The sequence below is a fragment of the Uloborus diversus genome, chromosome 2 (assembly GCF_026930045.1).
Source record: "Uloborus diversus isolate 005 chromosome 2, Udiv.v.3.1, whole genome shotgun sequence".
In the NCBI taxonomy this organism is placed as follows: domain Eukaryota; kingdom Metazoa; phylum Arthropoda; class Arachnida; order Araneae; family Uloboridae; genus Uloborus; species Uloborus diversus.
The window spans coordinates 79911202-79935441 of NC_072732.1; the positions used below are offsets into that span (position 1 = coordinate 79911202).

The 24240-nt window shown below is 32.5% G+C and overlaps 1 protein-coding gene across 3 annotated transcripts in view; it reads right to left on the reverse strand.

Annotated features, from left to right (window-relative positions):
• The window catches only part of LOC129217125 (protein transport protein Sec24D-like), a 42486-nt gene extending 18732 nt beyond the window's left edge, over positions 1-23754 (reverse strand). The window contains exons 1-9 of one of the 3 annotated variants that reach the window (XM_054851379.1): positions 23637-23754; positions 16050-16177; positions 12597-13571; positions 11126-11234; positions 9196-9323; positions 8108-8246; positions 5817-5932; positions 5544-5668; positions 1094-1172 (exon numbers count right to left, since the gene is read on the reverse strand). In XM_054851379.1, the coding sequence (XP_054707354.1) occupies positions 1094-1172; positions 5544-5668; positions 5817-5932; positions 8108-8246; positions 9196-9323; positions 11126-11234; positions 12597-13571; positions 16050-16115 (1737 nt within the window). In that variant the 5' untranslated portion in view covers positions 16116-16177; positions 23637-23754. The other 2 variants (XM_054851378.1, XM_054851380.1) reach the window with 2 other exon arrangements.
• Between the last annotated feature and the right edge of the window lie 486 nt (positions 23755-24240).

The window sequence follows — 24240 nt, forward strand, 5'->3', positions numbered from 1 at the left end:
TTTATAGGCAATAAAACATCAACAATCGGATTTCAAATGCGGGTATAAACATAGAACGACAAAATAAAAATGTATACTATTTCAGCCATTACAAATGATTATGCAACCAATAATTCCTCCAATTATCTGCCTTATTTTTTTTCTTACTTATGTTCGATACATCTTTAAAACAGTTAAATTGCACCAATATATATATTGTTAACCTACTCTTTAATGCTATCAAAATAAATAAATAGATAAATAAATAAAATCTCATTTATGTCCAGTTAAAACTTCTTAAGTTTAAGACATTTAGTGTACATGAAATGTTTAAGTTGCTGATACCTGTCCTACAATATTTCTTTTAGAAAAACTCATGAAAAATCTATAAGCTAGTTGAAAAAAAAAAAGGTTTTGATTTTCATATCCCAAACCTACAGGGTCTTGTTGAACTATATCTATTCAAATGTGGACTGTTCCTATAACCGTGATTGACCCCCTTGTGACGTCATCTCCAAGTTACATACGCTGTGGAGTGGTGAATGTTCAGTTGCAGCAAGTTGCAGTCTAGCCATGTTTCTGTTTGTGTGATGTTCATGTTCCTGTTAAATAAATATGTTCTACGTTCTAAGCCCACTGCCTCTGCATCCTTATTTTGGGATTTACAACATTTCATGGGCCCAGCGTCTTGGCCACGGAATGCAGTAAAAGGTATTTTCTTTGGAAATTTTAAATTTGGATACTGAAAAAAAAAGTTTGTTTTTGAAAGAACATTCGTGAAATGAAAATGGCTACGTCAGGGTCGTATTCATAAATATATTGTAGCCAGTTTAAAAGCCTAAAGGTAGGGTACAAAGTCTGAAAAATTTAACGATTTGTTATTGATTAATGTAATTTATGTTTAAACAGGGTTACTCATAACTCCCTCCAGGGTTTCAAAGCAAAATGTGAAAAGATCTAGTTCAGATTAAAAACAACAAAAACTGTTTCAAAAGATTTAATTTTCATTAAAAAAAAAACTGGTTAAGAACGAAAGTTACTAAGGAAAAAATTGTATCTAGAACCCAAATTTTAGATGATGAACTGAAAAGGATAAAATTTCAAGATTAATTACCTTCAGGTTATAAAAATGAAGTACATTATTATAAGTTACAAATCCAACTCTCAATTTGGAAGCATCATTTTTTTCATCACTAAAAGAAAAAAGAAACATAAAAAAAAAATGTACCAATGAAAAGTCGTTAAATTCTTTTTGATGAAATACAAGCAATATAAGAAAGCAGTAAAAGAAGCAAATTGACAAGAAAATAGTAAAAATTGTTCTTTCAAGGCTCAAGACAAAAAACAAGAACAACTAATTTAAAGAAAAATAGGAGAGAAAAACCACATAAAAACACAATATGCACATCCAAATGTCAGGAAAATCTGCTTCCCAAAAATAAAGAATATTGTGCATTTACCAGCAACTCTTGCAAATGAAAAGTTAAAACAATAGCCTAGAAGTCAAACCAGGGGAGGACTGGGTCCTGAAAGAGGGCGTCAAGCTTGGCCTACAAATGGCGCAAAACAAAGTGGAAAAAGACAAGTGCAAAACTAAAAAAAAAAAAAAAAAGGTTTTCAAGAGAAAGAAAAAAAAAAGATAGAAAAGAAAAAAAACGATGATACACAGATTTTCAAGTTTCAAGAAAAGAAAAAAACAGCGAAGAAAAGTCGCACAGGTATGTGAGTGCAAAAAAAGAGAGGGGGAGAGGGGGGGGGGGGGGGGGGGGGGGGAATTGCACCAAAATATTAAAAAAAAAAACAAATAAATTAAAAACAAAAATTTTAATATAAAAAGGTATTCAGGCTTGACGGTGCATCAACCCACAGGTCAATGGGCTGGCGGGCCAGTCCGCCCCTGAGTCGAACAATATGGAGCAATTAACACTAGAAAGACAGAAGCGGTCATTTTGACCGTAAACAATTTTCAAATGCTCATATTTGCTGCGTTTCAGTTTTAAACACTTCTTTCTTCATTGACTTTTTAAAACTATTTATTAAGATTTTACGACAGTAAATTTTATTTCCTTAGGCTCATTATCATAGTCGCTATAAATGTTTATACCTAGAAAGACTGAGTATGGTCCATTCGTTGAATGAACCTTCCTTTATGAATCCGTTTTCTTCTTTTTTCTCTTATCAGATGAGTGTACTATGGACTATTGTCAGTTTTCAGGGTGGATAATGTTCTCTTGAGCTTGAGTAGCACCTGCTGGTCAGGTTTAGTTCTTTGAACTGTTAGGAAAACTCAAAACACCTGCTGGTTGCATGGTTTCCTTTTTCTGCTACCTTCACAGGGGGGAAATGTTGATAAAGGTAAATTTGAAAAGCATGTGACGGACACGTGAAATTAATTTGGGTCTGAAAAGAAGTAAACAGGTGGATTCCAAAAATTTGTGCTGGATTTCTTTTGTGCACCAAAACATGCGATTTGCTTGAAACGTTGATCTTTTTTCCTTCGGTGATATTGAAGTGTTCAGTCACTTCATATTTACACAAACATTTTTTAACAGTAGCACTTGAAAATAGGATTCATTGACAAGCTTATCAGTACATGAATTCCTGAAGCTGTTGCAGATTTATCTAAAGCATATTCTGGTTTGGATGAACAGTCTAACTTATCTGAAGAGGAATATATTCCTTGTGATGATAATAACTTGCTTTCATCAGATTGTAGCAAAGGTTTTTCGGAATTTAGATTTGTGCAAAAAGACTGTTTTTCAAATGAACTCCTCCACTCTCCCCCCCCCCCCCGAATGATATCTAGACCTTATCGGTTTGATGAGGGGAATGGACTGTTCTTCAAAGACAGAATCAGAAGAAACCTCACTAGTAAAAACTGATGCACAAGATATAGAAACCGATAAAAAAAAAAGGAAAAAGGGTACGACGCCAAAAAAAAAAAAAAAAAAAAAAGAGAACATCAAAAACAGAACTCTCCATTTTCTCCTATTTAGGTAATTTTGAAAACAAACACATGCATGGTTAAAAATACTTGTTAGTTATTACATGATAAGAAAAGTTCCTCTTTTTTGTACAAATTTATTCTTTCTCAATACCAATTATGTAAAGCGTGTGTAATTTCACTTGATCCAACATAAAATTAAAAAAAAAAAAAAAAAACTGCCCGAGATTGATTTGCAAACTTTAATATTATTAAAATGTTCAAACAATTTCTGGTATATTGAAACAAATCTTTTCTATGATTGAAAATCCAAAAAAGAAGAAACTTCCAATCTTTTAAATGTGGCGGTCTACATGACCGCTACTAGTCTTTTTAGGTATACGGAAAACGCAGTCTTTCTAGTGTTAAAAAGATGAATTCTTTACATTTAATCAAATTTTCTTACTTGTTCAAATAGTGCTTGATGGCATTTAATTTGACACATGTAAAAAAAACAGGAAGGATTCAGTGCAGAAAGGTTCACATCCTTTGTTCTGTTTCTATCATGAGCCCACACGGGGGGGGGGGGGGGGGGAGTGTGGGTTCAATCCCCTTTGAAATTAGAATTTTCTAGCTTTTAGTACTTTTTTCTTTGCAAAAATGTAAAAACATTTCTTCTCCGGCCATTAATGAATAAGTTATTAAAAATGCATTATTTTAATAATTATAATCTGTACTGAAATCAGTTTCTATGAGGAAAATATCTGAGCCCCCCCCCTCCTTAAAACTTAGTATATGGGCACTCATGGTTTACATTACTTAATTTTTAATCTGATTCATTTAGTACAAATATTGGTGTCTCACTAGTGGATGTTTCTTCACTCTAGAATTTATTCTTGAGTGCTGAGCACTTTTTTGCACCGATGAAGGAGCTTCATTGAAAGCCTTGCAGTATTTCCTTGACAATTCAGGCTTCATTTAGGTTGTCATTCACTTTTACTTTATCTACAAAATGTATTTTTATTATAAACTAGCAGTATCTGCACAGCAATGCCTGTGCTAAAAATTTAATAGAAGTCCGTTGAATAAAAAAAATTGATGCCCCCTCCCCGTCTGATGTAAAATTATCATTTTTCTTTGTATAAAATGCGTACACACCTTTTCAAAAAAAAAAAAAAAAGCTATTAAAGTTTCTTTGGAACTTAAAACTTTTCGTCAAATCATTAATTAGATTTACAGTTGCTTTAAAACTTTATTTATCGAGTGAAGAGGTTTTTACTGCAATTAAAAAATTTTGCCAAATAAACAAAACAAGACATCAAATAATATATTTCAAATGTAAAAATAGTTCCGCAACTCTATTGTTTATCGCCAAACTGGCCCAGCAACCACGCTATCATAATCCATCTGTCTAACAAAAAAAAAAAAAAAAAAACCACCCAGTTTAACATTCAAAATTCATCGTCAGAAAAAAGAAAATGTCGTACATTTCACTCTAATAAAAACAAATCAAAAGTTTCTTTTCTTTCAAAACAAATAGCCAAAACGATGAGTTACATTTAGGGTTGCTTTAAAACAATAATCCTAGACTGAACCCTGCTCAGCGCCTAATGCGCCAAGCGACCACGCTACTGGAACCCAGCCTTTTGCGAGTGAAGTGGATGTTATTTCTTTGGCAATAATGTTTTTCCAAACAAACAAAAAAGTAGAAAATCACATTAACAGTAGCTTTCAAATCTTTATCTATTAAGAGCTGCGTTGCCCGGCCTTGCCGGGTCTACCTTGAGAATAAAAATTGTGTCAAATTTAAACAATAATCAGGCTTAAATAAAAGAATAAAAAAACACCATGCAAAATTACCCTTCCAAACAATGACGACAGATATTAAAATACTTTTAAGAAATTAAATTGCAAAAGATGGATTTTAAAAGCGTAACCATGGAAACATGAAATAAAATAAGTTTAAGAAATTAAATGCAAAATAAGAAAAGAAACAATGGATTCAAAATGCGTAACAGTGGAAATGCGAAAATAAAATAGTTGACAACCTGAATCAAAATGAGATTTTTTGAATTTGATTTAAAATCACTTGTAACTTTTTTCCTTTGAAGATAGAAACTAAGTTTTTGACCATAGGTAGAGAGAGATCTGGAGTAAAAAATGTCCCTTTTTCCAATGGTGTCAAAAAGAAAACTCTGAGACAATTCCTTCACTTTTTATTGATAGATTTAATGAAGAAAGTAGTGCCTAAATTTCAGCTAAGCTTAAAACAGTTCGAGCTAAAAACGCAAATTACTCCAGCCAAAATTAAGTTAGAGCATTGAAACATTGTTTAGAATGCGGAAAATTCTACCATTTTCAACGATATGTAACATTGATATGAGCAAGTAATTTTTCACTCCCATACTTGGGAATTTATGTGAAATTTGGGCCTAAATTGGAATAAAAAAAACTATCGTGTTTTTTTGAATTATAGCCTATGTCACTCAGTAAGAAAGCACCTTTCATATAGTGAAGGAATTTTTCAAATAGGTGCAGTGGTTCCGAAGATTACCTTGAATGTATAAACACACAAAAATCCGCCCTCTCTTTATAATATCAGTATAAATAAACGTTTTCATAATAACTTGAAAAAGCTTACTTTTGCAAGCACTGTAAAATGCTTTTTAGATTTTCACAAAGAAGTGGCACTAGGCCATTTCGAAATGTAGCATTTGACACTTCAATCATAAATATGTAAGCAGGTGGGTTAGGAAGCTCATCATTCTGAAGAAAAAAATACATTCAAGTTGAGTTACCAGCATGTAACTTAAATCGATAAATAAAAGTGCTAGAGTAAAATTTTAAATCAACAAACTAAGTACTATAACATAAAAAAAAGTATGTTTCTATATATTTTTCATAAACTTCATACCCTGCAATATTCTTTAGTTGCAATATATTCATAAGACCCTAAACAAAGTTCAGGTCGATGATATTTGTCCGTTCTTTCTCCCATACCATCCAAGAAAGAAAAGTAATCCTGAGGAACTGTTAAAAATAACAGAGGCAATAACTAAAAAAGTTAAATTATTTTGGATATTCACTAACTACTATTGTAAAAAGAAATTATCACTTTAAAACACATTTTTTAAATTATATATATAAAGCCAATATTAAGGAAATTAAAAATAAATGAATCTCATAAAAGTAAAAAATGCTTTGAAAGGGACTTAAACAAACAGCAAAGGATCAAGTTTTGCTTTTAAAGAAGCGAAATCATCTTCATATATATTAAAAAATTAATAATAAATTTTAAAAAAAAAAAAAAAACATCCATGCAAAACAATTTTATGGAAACTACGAGGGCTATCCAGAAAGTAGATTACGTTTTGGAATAAAAAATAAACAAAGTATAGGAAAATTTTTTTATTATATACAGATGAAAGCCACACTCAAATACTACTTTTCGACATAGTCACCATACAAATTAAGGCATTTATCGTAGCGATGTACGAGCTTGGAAATTCCTTCGTCGAAAAATTCGGCCGCCTGCGCCTTCAACCACTCCGTTACCTCTTCTTGCAGCTGTGCGTCGTCATCAAAACGCTGCATAGCCAGCCACTTCTTCATTGCTGGGAATAGGTGGAAGTCGCTCGGTGCCAGGTCGGGACTGTACGGTGGATGAGGAAACAACTCCCACTTAAAAGATTCAAGAACTTTACGAGTGACATTTGCCGTGTGGGGCCGGGCGTTGTCGTGAAACAACAAGATCTTAGAGCTCAACATTCCTCTGCGCTTGTTTTGAATTGCTCTTCTGAGTTTTTGGAGAGTTTGGCAATACCTTTGAGAGTTTATTGTAGTGCCTCTTTCCAGGAAGTCCACCAAAATCACACCTTTTCTGTCCCAAAAAACAGTCGCCATGATCTTCCTTGCCGACATTGTTTGCATGCATTTCTTGGGGTTTTTGGGGAGAACTTGTGTGCCCCCACTGCATTGATTGCAATTTCGTTTCACAGTTCACGTGTTTCACCCATGTTTCGTCACCAGTAACGATGCGATCGAGTAAAAAGTCACCATCCTTATGGTAAGCGTCCAAAAAGTTCAACGCTGCAGCCATTCGCTGATTTTTGTGGTCCTCTGTCAAGATTTTTGGAATCCATCTTGCACAAAACTTGTGGTAACCAAGCTTTTCGCTGATGATTTCGTGCACCAAACTTCGCGAAATTTGTGGAAAACTTAAAGAAAGTTCCGTTATTGTGAAATTTCGATTTTCCCGGACTTTAGCATCGACTTTTTCGAGAAGTTAGGCGTTCACTATGCTGGGTCTCCCACTTCGATCTTCGTCGTGAACATTGGTTCGGCCATTTTTAAATCTTATGACCCACTGACGCACTCCACCTTCAGTGATAATGTTGTCCCCATACACTTCACAAAGCTGCCGATAGATTTCTATCGGTTTACAGTTTTTTGCAGTCAGAAACCTTATTACTGCGCGCACCTCGCGGGATTTTCAATTAACGCAGACATTTCAAACCGTCACAGTATCTGAACGAACACAGCACGAACCTCTCACTAGCACGGCTAGATGCAGACTGAGCTGCGCAACGCTTTGACCCCAAGATGGCCGCGCTAGCCCCGCCCCTAGCGGACACAGACGAAAACGTAATCTACTTTCTGGATAGCCCTCGTACAATAATAGTCATCAACTACAATATTTACTACTACAGAATCTACAATAATCACTACAATCACTTTTGTCGAAACTGAATATGTAGATAAATACTATTCAGGTCAACATCATTTAATTTTCTGTTACCTTATTCCATAAAATAGCTATTCTAGCATAGCTGCTTTATTTCAACTTTGATTACAAAATTTTTGCACAACAAGACTAGATTTGTTTAAGTAGACATTACTTATTTCCATTGCATATTTTTTCAAGTCAAATACAGTAGAACATTGTCAACATGAAATTGCTTAATGTGAAGTGTTGCTTACCATGAAATGCTTGTTAGGTCTCGTCTCAGTTAATTGTATTTTTAATAATTTATTAGATAAACTGAAATCTTGAAAAGATAAAACAATTATGGTGGTTCCATAAACTTTGTGTTAACAAGGTTCTTCTGTATTGAAAGCAAAAAATGATTAGTGATGAAAACCATTATAAACAGATTTCCAAGAAAAATGATGACTAAGAGAAATATTATAAATGAAAAGACAAACCTTCAGTAACAACTTTACAAAATGAACACTGAAAAGCACGTCCTCCTTCAATAAAATTCATAAATGGACAGATGTAAGCTTTGCATCTCTTGCAGCGGACCGGACCTTGTTCTCTGTACAAAGCTAGTGGTGGTTCAGTCTATGAAAGACATTAAAGTTTGATACATTAAAGAAAAGTTTTTCGGCACACAAAAGCGGTAGTTGAAGCAGTAAGCAGCAAAAGGGTGTAAGTTGATTTTTTGAACAGTGCACATCAGAGTGGAATAGCTAACATGGGTGGCACCCGGGGTAGATATTAATGGTAATACTGCATGAAAATCACTTAAGTAGAAAACAAATGCATGCACATGTGATGTATGGATTTTAAAGCAACATATTCAAATAACACATTATAAAATATAAATCACACATCCTCAAACTACGTTACTAGCGATCAAGCATCATTATCATACTTAAAGAGAACACCTTAAGTGGGAAATTAATAGCTATTGACTAGTAATGAAGAAAAGTCAATACATGTTTAAATGATCTTGCTTTCTCATAAGAGCACATTAGAACTCAATGATTTTGGTTTGAAAATATTGCATTAAATAACAATTTAAATTAAACTTGACTGAATAAAACAAGAAACTGTAAGGATTCTGAATACCTCAAGAAATAATTTTTTGGTGTTGGATACCCCCACCCCCCTTCCCCCAACAAGCCTGCTACTCTGCATTTAAGACACTGTAAGCGCAAAATTTAAAGGTATATTCCTGTTCTTTCATTCTTAAATATTCTTTTAAAAGCTGAATTCCTAACGATTCTAGCTGCAAACAAACATCAAGAACTTATTTTTAAAAGAAAAAACATTGCTCAGTTAATAAATAGGAAAGAAAAAAGGAATTGAAAACGTCCACATCAAGACAGTTTTATTTTAAGGTGTTTTCAAATGGTAGAACGTGGGTAGCACCCCCCTTACTGCTCTTTGTCTTGCTATGCCACTGATTTACATGAACATCAAAATCAGTTGCAATTGAATGAATAATATTTTAATAAAATGTCAAGTCACATTAATGATTTTATAAAATAATAATATTATTGAGTACCTCATCTTCTTCCACAGAAGCCAATGGTGATATTGTAATTGCAAATGGTATAGCTGTTTGTTTAAGAATATCTGGATGATTAGGAAGGCAATAAACAGAAGACCGAATAAAACGGGGGCTACACATTCCTAAAAGAAATAATTTATGTACATTACTTTCATAAAATAGTCAAATTACAAAACATTTCCATTTTTTTAAAAAAGTTCAATGGATTTAAATAAAAATTGAGTATCACTGACAGCACTAGTGATGCCAGAATTTTTTTCTAATGAGGTCATAAAAATTTGAAATTTTCTACTGGGATGGGTGGTTAGGTAACAGTGCTCATATGTATATTTGTAACAGACTGGTAATATGGCAAGAACCCAAAAGTTTACGAAGAGGTAAATCTCAACCTTTCCCTCACTGTGCCCTTGTAATAGAATAACATTAACCATTTTGACACATACAGTGAAACTTTGGTAAGTTGAACTTCGACAAGCCGAAAACTTCCACAAGCCCAAGTGAATTCCTACTCCCGTCTAACTGAAGAAAGAATTAACGTTATTTATTTTTGATAAGCCTAATTTTGTTGAGTTGAAACATTCGATAAACCAATTCATTTCATAACTGCCGTCAGATTTTCCGAGCTAATGTAACTCTATAAGCCAAAACAGTTTTTTCCTCCAAATATTACGAACAAATATAAAGAAACCGGAACCATTGCATCAAAAAAGGGTCTGGACGAAGGGAATCTAAAAAATCTATGACATAAATTTACAAAACGAGTTGAACTTTTTATGAAAGGAAATGAACATTTCATCAAGTACAGGTTTTATGAATTTAGTTGCAGTTGATGATGTAATTTAAGTGATAGAGTACCCTACTGATGAAGATACTTTATCGTACATAAGAAAAAGCAGCATTTTACTTTATTCTGTAGCTTTGTTTTCTATAAGACAAATTTTCAATAACTTGAATTTTGTTCGTTTTTCCTCAAGCTTTGACTTATTGAAGTTTTATCGTACTTAAATACAAATTAATGATCAAGTGCAGGCTCTGGGTCTAGCTAGGCTGGTCTTTGTCAATTTATCAGGCCTCAATGAGCTCTGTTAAAATTCACTTCATTGCAAACAACAGTTGCTTCCAGAAAACTATTTTGAATCATTTTAATCATACTGAAACAGCAATTTTTCCTAGTTTCAATATCTGAGATTGGCAAAGCTTAAAACAAGGACTTCTGGTTCTGCTGTTTGTGATAAAAATAGATGATCTTCAACATCTACCATTTTCAAAAATGTAAACAGCTGAAAAATGTTTTTTCTGTGCCATATGTAAGTATTAGAAGCAAACTTTATCAGGGATGCCAAGAAATTTTTTTCAGTTGAGAAAAGTTATCAAGCAAAAAATGTAATTGCATTTTGATGATGGGTGGTTTAGCTTCTTTTATGACATTAAACATTATTAATGAAAATATTGGTAAAGCAATTGACCGAGCTTCATAAAGCCAATCTCTGATCCTAAGACGATAAAATAATTCTAAGCTGGAACAAACATGAATCTGTAACAAGTGTTATAATCAGCTTAAACCTGGGCAGCATACATCTGGTGACACTGCAGGTCTTAAAGTCACACCCTATCTTTTTATAAAAGGACTTTTTGTATAAAACGCACTGCTGACTACATTAATGTTTGTTCTATTTCAATGAACAATAACTGAACATTTATCACACAAATAAAATGAAGTTTTGTTAGAAGATTTTTACACTTATTGAGTAACGTTTAAATAAGGTTGACATGAACAGGGAAATTCTCATATTGAAACATTATCATACCATGCAACAAGAGAGCTATGAATGCCATTGCATCAGTAAAACATCAGACTTTAACCTTCCAAATATTTATAAAAGTACTTGATGAAACTTACAAATATAAAGTTGATAATGATTACCTCTGTCTTGAACAGTAAAATTTGTAGTAACTAATGGAGGAGATTGGCCTTTAATATCAGTGCAAAAGTATCCACTTTTAATTTTTTTGTCTTCTTCACGAACTTGCACCTAATAAATGAGATTTTCTTTCCATTAATAATAAACACAGCATTAAATTTCAATAATACATTTAAAATCTTAGATTTTAAATTACTTGTTTGTTACATATAATATACCAACAGCAGAGTTATCCCACCCAGGGACTGCAATTTTGTCTTTGAATCCGGAATAGGGAATAATCAAGCTGGAGGCAGATGTGATCTCATTGAAGCCAAGGGTGCCAACAAACTGGTAGATAAGATAAATTTATCTCACCCCTTAGAGTCCACAGACATGGTATGGTTTAATTTTTAAATTGAAGGCACAGCTTGGCATTAAGCAGTAAGTTTCCATCTCTAAGCCAGGGCAAAGGCAGAACTACATGCAATATACCGAGCTAGCCCATATGGGATAGGATAACTGGGTTGTCAGTATATTGCACATAGTTCTGCCTTAGCCCTGGCAAGAGATGGTAACTTACGGCTTAATATTTGTTGCTGCTCGAAGATTCCTTTGATTGGGATAAAAATATAAAAAAAGTTGGAAAAGTTCAAAATACAGTAATTTTTATTTTCAAGGAAACAAATAGAAGCATTTTTTGCTTCATTTTAAAGTCTAGCAATTAGGTAAACCAAAAATTAGATCAAAAGAAAAGGAGTAAAAGTTTGAAAATTGGAGAAAATTACAATCGATAAATTCTATCAAACATTTATATCAATCAAAGAAAAAGTTATTTTTTCAAAAACTTTTTTTTCCTGTTTTCATAAAATTTTAAGTGTAAGATAATTTACAAAAAAACAGTAATTAAAATGTTACTGTACTGTAATTCCTAACTAATATTGTGTTTCCTATTTTAAAGAATATACAGTACCAGGAAATATTCTTAACATATACCTTATTTTAGTCAATTACTAAACAAAACATTTATTTTACTGCTTTATGTATTTTTACTTCTCCTATAAAGCAATAAAAATTAACTTTCGATATTGAATGAACAAACCAAATAGTTTAAACAGATAAAGTAAAACCAAACCCCTATATGAGTAACCCCTAACCTCAGATAAAAAAAAATGGTAAATTAACCTTTTATCTGAGGGTCCTTTTATTTTTTCAAGGTATAGTGAATATCAAATTTAAGATTCCATGTCATCTGCAACAAAGATCTTTTAAATTTTATAATAGAGCTTACATTTAGTTTTAACAAGTAACTTTTTTTTCAATACATTTTCCACACAATATTGATTTCTATTCAAATAACTATTACAGTCAATTAGATTTTATTTGCAAATCAATACATAAGAAATGAGAAAAGTGTGTAAAAATTTCCAAAAAAAAAAAAGGGGGGGAGGGGGAGGAATTGAGGTAAAAAATGGTCAAGACATCATCACTTACAACACTTGGCATTTGATCCAAATCTAGTTTCCTAGGCTGTTGTTGCAATCCTTGATTTGAGGAAGCATAAGGATAAGGGCTCGTAGGTTGAGGTCCTCCAGGAATCTGTTGAGATTGGTAATTCATCTGGTTTGGAGATAGTCCAGAAAACTGGGGTGATCCAGGAGAAAATGATCCTGTGGTGTTTAGAGGTGAACCCATTGGAGGAAATCCTGCTGGGACAGATTGTGGAGAATAAGACTGATAAGCTTGCTGTTGGTTTTGAGCAGGAATACTTCCTATTGGCGGACTGTACATTTGAGCATGTCCCTGTCCACCTTGAGGAGAAACAGGAAATCTTTGATTCGGAGATGGCTGTGGTAGATTATTTTGTACGCTAGGTTGTGGAGGATATGATGGTGGTACATGAGAAGATGGGGATGGCCCCTGTCCTTGATGTGACATGGAAGACTTGACTTGTGCTTGGTAAGACTGGGTTTGTTGTGAAAATGGAGGTGATTGGCTCTGTGGAGGAAAGCTCATAGGAGGAGATTGCACATAGCCTTCAGAAGGAGCCATTTGCCTCATTCCCTGATGCATTGGAGCAGATTGTGAATATCCTTGATTTTGTTGAGGATTCATAATTGAATTCATGTTCTGCTTAGCATCAGTATGATGACCATTGCTAATACCATTAGTCACATGTTTGCTACCATGTTCAGTTTGAATATTATTTGCATTGTGCTGATTGCTATCCACTAATGGTTGTGGAAAATTAGAGCTTGGATTGCCAGGAGGATTGTTGTTAACATATGGATAGGTAGCTCTAGGCTGAGAGCTGTAAGTAACTTGAGTAGATATAGGTCTGTGTTGTGGTGATGGAAACTGCTGAGAACCAGTTGGAGGCATCTGCTGTTTATTTGGATTACCTACTGGAGGAGTAGCACCTTGAGGCAGAGGTGGACCTAATCTCATATCTTGCATTTGCTGAGTCAACTGAAAGAAAGCAGATTAGTGTTAGGTTGTTAAAATTTCAAAATAATGCATGTTAAGAAATAAAATTTGTATAAATGCAATGTAAATAAGTTGAGACTCTTCAGGCATTACATTCAAAGGGAAGTTCGAAAACTCAGTGACTTATTTATTTGCTATTTATAATTATCTTTTTTTATTCTAACTAAAGTGTAATTATACCTTGTCTGCATCATCATATGAGATAATGAGAAGCAAAGGGATGTAAGTGGCAAAATTAAAAATTTGGAGACAACCAGTTAAAATGGTAGGTGAACCCCTTCTCTGTCTTGGGGCAAGACATAGTACTAATAGCCCTGGTAGGTGCTGCTGTATAGCATGATTTAGAAAAAAAAAATCAATGAAAGCCTACCTAGGAGGTAATCTTTATACATGTTTTACTCAAAACTTGAAAATGTCCACTTACATCCTTTGCTCCTCACTGCCTCATATAATGTTCAGTAGTTTTTTTTAACAGAAATATTTACTAGAGGGTCAAAACCCATGATTGTCTCTCATACAGTGGTTGGAAAGTTATTATTTTTTTATTTTTAACAAAAACCACTTTTTTAAAAATGTAACAACTACAAACTAATTTTGAAATGTAGTAGCTACCTCACTTATTTTAGATTTTTTTTTTCACATATAACTTATTCATTTGAAAGAAAAAAAGGTTGAAAATTGATTGAAAAATCTCACAAAAAATAACTTTGAATAATAAATTCAAACATGAAACATTAATAATTTTTCAAATGTTTCCAAGAGCCATTTTTAATAGTTCAAAAAGAGTTCGACATTTATCAAATATTTACGATTTTGTTAAATATTTAGAACATTTTTATTTCCTCTAAGAAGTAATATATACAACAGTAAAATTTGTTCCTTTCCATTGAAATAAAGTGCACATACCTTATTTATTTATAATTTTAGATCATGAGCATACATTCACATTTGAGGATATGGTTATGTTATGACCATAAAGATTGAACTATTATTTGTAAGTAATAGCAATTTATACATTTGCAGAAATTGGCTTTTTTACAGTTGCTGTGCTGGGTAAAATCATTGTTATTCCCTTTTGCACTAAAGCCATAAAGAAAATTAAAAATATATTGGAGTAAAAGTAATACAAATAATTTGTTGTATGTTTGTAATGAATGAGTGAGATGTAGTGGCTCAGCAAGAAATTTTGCAAGGTGGTGATTATCTTTAAAATAGAACTCAGTTACTTTGGATGATTTTAATCATACACAGACAAGCCATACGTACAAAAAAATTAATTGGATGGGGGAAAAAATCATCTTTTAAACAGAAGAGAATAACTTAAATTTTTATTATTGGAATTTAATTAGGAATTTCAAAAGAAGGGTCCAAGCCAAGAGATTCCCTTTTTTTCCTATGCCATATTATTAGTGTATCAAAAACCAATCACAAAAGAAAAAAGCAAAAATAATGATAAATATCCCAATGGGTAAACAATTTCTAATTATAAAACAGTTAATACATTGAAATTTAAAATGTTCATCCACAGGAAAATCTTTAGATTTAATCAAGCCATTTTGATGCCAGAAAACATGAACATGCCACTATATTGGCATATTTATTGCTTGTGCATAGGGTCACCAGAAGTAAAATGGGTATAAACAGCTTTTTCAACTTTGATGAACCATAGCAGAAACATGAAATATAATCATGTTTTTACTCAATATTCTATACATTCTGTATCTCGGCTCTTGAACACAATTTGTTTTTACTTTTTGCTTTAATTTTTGTGTAAAGGGCTATACCTATTTTATCCCAATATAAACCCATTCCCCCCCCCCCTGTTACGAGGTAAAATGGGTATATGTTGTTGAAAGTTGAACTACACTGTAATTAAGGGATAAAATATTTGAAAAAAGTTTAATTGCATTAAAGAATCAAACTTGAATCCAAAACAAGAATAATATAATATTTACTGAACGAAATTAATGAACAAAGCTGTATAGGAAAAGATTGCTAGATGAGGTAGCATTTTTACAGTTTGTGATGCTTGCACATCAGCAATGTCATCTTTCTTCGGAAACACAACTCAGCAATTCTGCAGATAACAATTTAAGACTTCAAAGAGTAAGGTTTCTGAAAGTTTCATGAAAATCGGAAAAGTTACGATAAGAAATTGTTTTACGTTGATATGGCACAGAATGACAAAAATCCTTATAAAATAGGTCTTCAGTTTTTAGGGCTTTTGGCTACAAAATATGGCCTTTAGAGGGGCCCATGGGAACCCTGACTAAGTAATCAACTACTTTTCAAGAGTAGTTAACAACTAGTTGCAAACTAGATCCAGAAAAAGTAATTAACATGTGAAACTAGAATTTTTTTTCTACTAAAATAGTAATAAATTGTTATAATTGACTTTGTCTGGACAAGCTTAAGATATTACGCTATGCACATTTTGAAAAATGAAAAGAAAGATCTTACCATGTTAGGATTTTGATACATGACTGAACCTTGGGGTGGGAATTGAGAGCTTGGAGGTGGCATCATGTTGAGTAGTCTCAAAAGTAAGATAACATCAATACAAATTTACTTTATTCCATTTCTTTTTTCTAAAAAACAGACAATAGAGTCAAATATATAGGTGTAAGAACAACTTCACACAAAGTAAAAAGTATTTTTGAAAAAGAAGATGATAATGGAAAAAATTGAAAAGGAATCTTAAGTAAATTAGAATTACTGATTCAGAATGAGAATAAGTTTGAATGCTATAATTACACTACATGAGGAAGTAAGAAGCAGAGGGATCTAAGTGACAAAACTAAAAATTTGGAGATAACCAGTCCACATGGTAGATGAACCGCTCCTCTATCTTGGGGCAAGAGATGGTATTAGTATCCCTAATAGTTGCTGCTATACAGCATGATTTAGAAAAAAAAACAATGAAAGCCTACCTACGATGTTATCTTTAAACGCATTTTACGCAAAACTTGAAAATGTCCATTTACATCCTTTTGCTTCTCACTGCCTCATATGATTTCCTTTCATAACTAGCATTCAGTTGATCATCAACATTCATTTTATATAAAAGTTTTGGGCAATTCTATGAGAAAGTGGACATGAGGGTTGAACAGTCAACATTGTCAAATTGAAGTCAAATCAAACTGCTTTTCATTTATTTAACTGTGCAGTGAAAATGACATGAATTGATCTGCATATTGAAGCAGACACTGTAGTCTGAGTGAATATCGTCTGCAAGTTAGAATTAATGAAGAAATGAAGTTCAGAGAAGTGACAACTTTTGGGAAAGCAGCTCTGATAATGTTTAAGCTGAACAGACTACAAAGTTTAAATTCTAAAATATAGCTATCACTGACACTCTAATGCTATACCTTACTCCCAGTCAAACTATATTAACACTTGATGTAGCTTTTATTTTTCGTTTCACTAGCCACCAAAGGTAATGTAGTACAAAGCACTACAATATTAGTATTACTGTTGGTGCGTGACTGTTTTACATATTAACTTTAAAAAGAAAAAAATAAGTAAAAATATGCAAGCTAATGTATGACCCTGTTGATTTTTCCCCGCAAAAGGTGATATTCAAAAAAAGAAACTCTTTGTAATTACCAAAAAAGCTTCACTTGACCTAATTTCGTTAGCGGCTGTAAAAAATCTGCTAAACTCCGAGATACACACAGTACTATCTTTTTTTCTTATGAAATTTAATTTATATTCACTATTGTCAAGTTTGTCATCTGTACTGATCACTATTCTTTTAGAAATTGCTCATCCAAGTAGCGGATTTGCACAGTATCACACCAGTCAAATTTTGTCACACCCGTCACAACACACAAAAAAAAAAACTCCTGTTTAGTACAAAAATTTAAATTTATCATGAACGAACATCATGTATTAAGTTTTATTTGAATGTTTTTTAAGAGAAAAAAAATGCTATAGTGATGAAACATTAAAATATTCACAGGAATTCCCTGAAATATGAGTGTAGGTGAAAATTCATGTCTCGCAAGCGTCACAAGATTTTAAAAATTTCTTAAAAGAAATTGAAAAGTCCTACAGTTTTGCTTCAACTCAATTATTCACGCAAATGCATAGTTAAACGTGAATAAAATACATGTTAGTATTGTTAACTGCTTCAGAGCTCAAAATGTTGGTTTAACCAGTAATAATAGTGTCCAAATGTTATTACCCATCACAATGGAATTGCTCTTTTTTTTTGTCTTATTCTAAGCATAAAATATATTCTGCTGAAATATAATTACATCAAAAGATAAATTTGCCAAGGTTGTTATACAATTTTATGAGTTATGGAAATGTTTAGCACTTCAGCACTAATCCCAGAAGAGGACTTGAGTTACAGATATTCACAGCACAATAAGCAGCACTAACAAGAGCCAGTACTTCAGTTTTTAGTTAGTAGCCAGTTGCTGGATGACTTTTAATTTTGTAGCTACCTTTTTATTTTTGCAATCATACTATCCAGGAGTTTTTTTTTCCCAATTAAAACATTAAAGCAATCTTAAAAGCCACAATGCTGAAAGGAAGGTGGAGATTAAAGGTATGTCATATGATATACCTATTAGCAGGGTTTGTCGATATATATCAGTCAATATATATCATGATTAGTGATGTAAAATACCCGGGTATTTATTTTTAGGGGTAAATACCCAGGGTATATACCTGGGTACATACCCAAAATGGGTATTTTCCCGGGTATTTATTTCAAAAATTTATATTAAACTAAAATCCTTTTCTGTATGTATTCCACTATGTATATATATAGGGTCTATTCCAAAAGTAATGCATTTTTTTTAAGTACAGTGAAGCACCGTTTATACGTTTTTATCAATTATACGTTTTTAAAATTGGGTCGTGCAGAGTCTAATACACATTAACCTATACCTATTATACGTTTTTTCATCTGTACGTTTTTTTCATACAGTCCCTTCAAAAACGTATAAATGTTGATTCACTATAATTTATTGAACAAATTTGCACAACACTTAAAATTCTTCAAAGTAATGATCTTGGACTTCTGCACATTTCTTCCATCGTCTCTGCCATGACTGGTAAGTGCCCTGAAAGGCGTTTTTGGGGACCTCCCTTAAGGTCTTCATCATGGCTGATTGGATCTCTTCTAGGGATGAAAAATGGGTTCATTTCAGGCCTGCTTTAAACGGAGGGAACAAAAAAGTCTGTTGGGGTGACGTCAGGACTACAGGGGGACAGTGTTTTTACCTGGTGTCAAGAACTTGCGGATTCGCAGCATGTTATGGCAAGGTGCTTCGGCACGAACTTGCCTCACACTTTTCTCATAGCTAAATCTTGAGTAATGCGAAACACAGCAGTCTACGACATGTTCAGTTCATTCGCAACCATCTTGATAGTCAATCGAGGGTCAAAGTCTAACAATTGAGGAACACGAGCCATATAGTTGTTGATTTTTCTGGTTGACACTGCCCAGAGCGTTGTTCATCTTGAACCTCTTTAGAAGTCTTTAACCACCTCAAAAATTGTGAATAGGACAGAGAAGAGTCCCTGTAAGCCTCACAAATCATTTTGTTAGTCTCCTCAAGAGCTTTTGTTGGTTAAGCAACAAAACTTAATCGCATAACATTTTTTCCATAGCACGGTTAATGCGCAGAGGTAAACATTAACTTACATCCAGCCTTTTCCACACCTCGGAGAACCCTGAGACTGGTTTTCCAGAAAACCTTAGGGTCCCCCTCACCTAAACCAAGTAGTTCGATTATACTCCGAACAATAAAAGCGGCCTGGAAAAAACCATTGCATTACTTTCAGAATACACCTTGTACAACCAACCATATACAAAACAATAAATTTTTGCCCAAAAATTGTATTTTGATCACATATTTAAAGAATTATTGTGTGAAACAACTTAGCGATCTAATATGATATTCACATTAAATGTGTTGGATATGCCTAACACATGTTGATAGCCGAATTTCAGATATAAAAAGCAATTCTACAAAAAGTAAAAAGCTTAACTGGTTACAAAAAAAAAAAAAAAAAAAAAAAAAAGCAACCACCTTCTCCAACTATGACATTGAAAAGAAAAATTCTTTGGTTGACAATATGTTTCTTTCATAATTTCATAAGTCTTTTAATAAAAAACATTATAAACTGTGTAATACATTTGTATATACCAGTTTTACCAATTATTTCATATTTAGATTTTTTTTAAAAACTCCCATTCACCTTTTGCATTTTTTTTTCTTCCAAATTTCGGTTTTTGGGTATTTACCCAGGTCTTGGGTAAATACCCAAAAAATATTTACCTACCTGCTGGGTATTTACCCGATCCACATCACTAATCATGATATGTATCAAGATATATACATCCAATATTTATTTTGAAAATATCATGATATTTTGTTTTCAATACTTATTTTTTCAATTACGGTATTTTCAATATAAAAAGTATATTAATCATAGTAATATAGTTTATTTTTTGTTAAAAATAAACAAAAAGTTATGTACTATATTCTTATGATGTTGTATAAACACATCAATATAACAAAAGTAATATACAATATTTAATTTTTTACTTGTATTTTATATTCATAAAAATATTAGTAATGTATCAACTTCAATTCATATTAAAAGTGCCTAATTAAATGTTAAACATTGCTCAGAAAAAAAGTAAATGTCTTATGACTGTGCACCGACTAATGCATATTATTTATTCTGCTGAATCATCTAACTGTACAAGTAGCTAACAGAAGAAAAATGAGTAAAACAGCTAATGCTGAGTTAACTCCATTAAAATTGATAGAAATGTAAAATGAAATATTAAATATAAATAAAGAAACCTTATTTTTAAGTCTACATATTGTAATTACAAAATATAAGAAAAAAAAGAATGATCTGAGGATGCATTTGTTATTTTGAAGATTTTCGAACCCTGCATATTAGACTTGCTAGATTTCTGAAAAAGTCAACCAAGGCACCAGAATGTTCCCCTATACCCAGCGTCGCAGAAATTCAAAACTGTGCACACCGTTGGCTGGTTTTTAATGTCTTAGATAGTTGTTTATTCTCAATGCCATGAATAAATGGATACTTATTAGAAACCTCAACCAGGGGTAATTATAAGGGATACAAGCTGACAAATTAAAACATTTTATTTCTTACATCTAAAAGTAAAGAGAAACACCTTGAATTAGGAACATTTGTATGCACTCTTCATTAACTAGGAATATTTCTAGAAAGTCTTTTTTTTTTTTGGGTTTAATCCCCTTGTTGCAAAAATCATTTTTTGTTTAATTACTTTAGCTTGTTGCTTTTAGCTTTGTTGTAAAAAACTTCACAAGTTTATTCAATATTAATTTTTTATGTCAATGTTACAAATGACAAAGCAATTATCCCAAACAATCCTCCACAGTTAATTATTTTTAGACTTTTTTTGGTTATCTATGGTGAAATATATCCTTAACCAGGTCATCGTCAAAATTCGAAAAGTTCGAGGACGAAATTCTTAAGTTGCGCTTTACTTCTTAAAACTTAAATAGGGATCAGATTTTTTCTCTGCAGTTTTCTCGAAATTCAAGTTCCTATAATTTTCACTCTACATTTGATTACATAAAGGGATGACCCAACCCCAGGATTCAGGCTTTAATTTGATGAAGAAACTCTAGTTTAACACTACTTTATGCTCCCTACAGATATTTCGGAAATTTTCTTATAAAAACTTTTCATTGAATTATAAGTACACAATCATAATATGCTTTTAAATGAAGGGCGATAGGACTTTTACTATGGTGTATTTTTTCTCCCCCCCCCCCCCCCCAAAAAAAAATGAATGAAAAAAAACTAGAGACGTACCGAGTGGCACTTTGGATGAGTAGCCGAGTAACAAGTACTCGTACTTTCACTACTCGGCCAAGTTACCGAGTACCAATTGTGTTAAGAAGTACCACCGACACACACACATGATGAATTTTGAACTCATTGAAATAGTAGTATAGACCTTCATGTCCATATAATAGTTTTAAACAAAAATAAAACAAAATTCCAGCTGAAATTTATTTTGCATTATTTAAAAAAATTTGTGTTAAAAATTTAAAAAAAAATTCTACTTAAAATTAAAAATAAATAAATCAAAGGTATGATGATTAATCAAGTTGAAATTAAAGCAAATTATATCAGTCTATTATAGCTCTAATTTGCCAATTATAAATAATTTTTAAAAGCAAATAAAACAAATGTTCAGAAACACTGCAGACACGTGGTTCTGCATTACAAGGAAAATCTTTTTCAATGCATAAAATGTGAGCTAATGAATGTAAAAACATCAGACAAAAAAAAAAAAAAAGAATCTGAATGTAAGTATTTTCGACTTTTGCCAGAAGAGAAATCCATAAGCTCACATTTCGGGCATTCCTTGTAATGCCAAAACACGTGTCCGCAGTGTTCCTGCACATTTGTGCTTTTGACGTTTTATTTGTTTTTATTTTTTAAGCAAAGTTATTTTTACATTACTTAAAATTAATTTTTGTTTGCAGCAAAAATCCCTTAAATAATACAAAAATTTCATATTTTCTAGACTTACCCTTTTTGCCCCATTTTTAATAAATGTTTTACTAGTTTGGGGGACATTAAAATAAAGATTTACTCCATTAAAGCATAACGAACTTCAGTATTCTCAAAATTTTAATTCTACTTGTGAATATAAATTGTAAATGATTGCAGCATATTTTATGCTTGCACTTTTTTATTACTTGTAAAATCTGTATTGAACAATATTCACTATCAATAATAGAGACGTACTAAGTACTCAGCCAAATTTTGATCAGATACTCAGCCAATACCGAATAGTTGTAAAAAATGGAATATTGTAAAGGCAAATTTTAGAATTAATAAAGGAGTGCAACCATATAATATACTGCAATCATTTACAATTCAAATTTAAATTTTGAGAATAATGAAGTTTGTTATGCTTCAGTGGGAGTTAATTATTTATTAAAAATGGAGCAGTGTAAAAAATATGAAATTTTTATATTATTATGTTTGGCAGACTAGAACCAGGGGCATGAATGGGGGGGGGAGAAGGGACACCTGTTGGCCCAATATTTTTTAGACTATGCATGCAATATAGAGGTAAACAATATGGAGGGGGCTCCGGAAAAGTCATTTGTGATGGGCCCAAAAATTTCTGTGCACACCCCCGACTAGAACTAAAATAGATTGATATAATTTGTTTTAATTCCAACTTGATTAATCATACCTATTATTTGTTTATTTTTAATTTTGAAAATTATCTTTTTATAAAATTTTCGACACAAACAAAATCTTTTACACAATGCGTAATTAAATTTCAGCTGGAATTTTGTTTTAAAAACTATTATATGGACATGGAGATCTATACTACTATTCCAATAAGTTTGATCACGTGTGTGTCGGTAGTTCTTCTTAAAACATAATTTGAACTCGATACTCGGCCAAAGTGCTACTCGGTACACGTCTCTAATTTACAACTACTCGGTGTTGGCCGAGTATCTGACCAAAATTTGGCCGAGTACTTAGTAGTTACCGAGTACTCGGTAAGTCTCTAAAAGAAACTCTAAAAGATGATTTTTAGTAATATTAAGCAAGTAACAGAGGAAATCAAAATTCGAAAAATAAAATCAGGAATACCTTGAGCAAAGAGCACATATTAACGAATAATTTTAAATAAGGTAGGTCTGTCAAATTTATGCTTACATCAAGCAATTATTAAAACAGGAAAACTTCTTGCAAATACAAATAAATGTATGACATATTGTGGAAAGCAATCATGTTTTCAATAAACATAATTTTAAATAGCTTTCGGTGGACACTAAAAATTTCGTACATTTCATAACAAAAGACAAAACATAATTATATTGTCAAATATTTACGTTTCTAAACAACAGTTCAAGCTTTAAAGATGATATTTGACAACATAACGTAAACACTCGAGAACAAGCAAATGTTTGTAAACATTACTAAAAATAGACAGAAAACTCTCATCTGACATGGACGAATTTCATCTATAAAAGAAACACGTACTCATCACAGAAAAAATATTCTTAGTCAAAATGCACAAAATAAATGTTATAAATCATATACCGAGTTTACAATATGCACCGTTGACAGACGACTTCTTCAACGTGGAGAGACGAGCAACACGTCAGATAACAAACCACTGTTGCCGTTGCCGTTGCCATTACGAACTTATTCCGTTTTTAGAACAGCTGATTAAAAAATGAGGCTGAGGACGTGGAAGATTACCATTTGAGGAAAAGGTGATGAAATAATCCTAAACTACATTTTGAACAGTACATATTTTCAAAGCAGGAAGTCCTCCGAAGTCGTTACAGCGTTTTTGTTAGAATAATTTTATGTTAAGAGCCTTGAGCTAAGTCCCTTGTTCCCGCAACCATTCGCAACTCCAACGAACTGTAGGGGGCACTGAAGTCACTGTCTAATGGCGGAATTGAAAACTAAAACAAACGCACATCTATTCTATTCTATTCTATTCAAGAGTCACAACTGACTTCAACTGTATTTATGTCGAGGGCTGCATACTAAGTGCCTTGCCTCTAATTATTTTATATACCGATAGATGGTAGCACCATCACCGGATCGAACAGTTAATGAGAATTTAGAACTA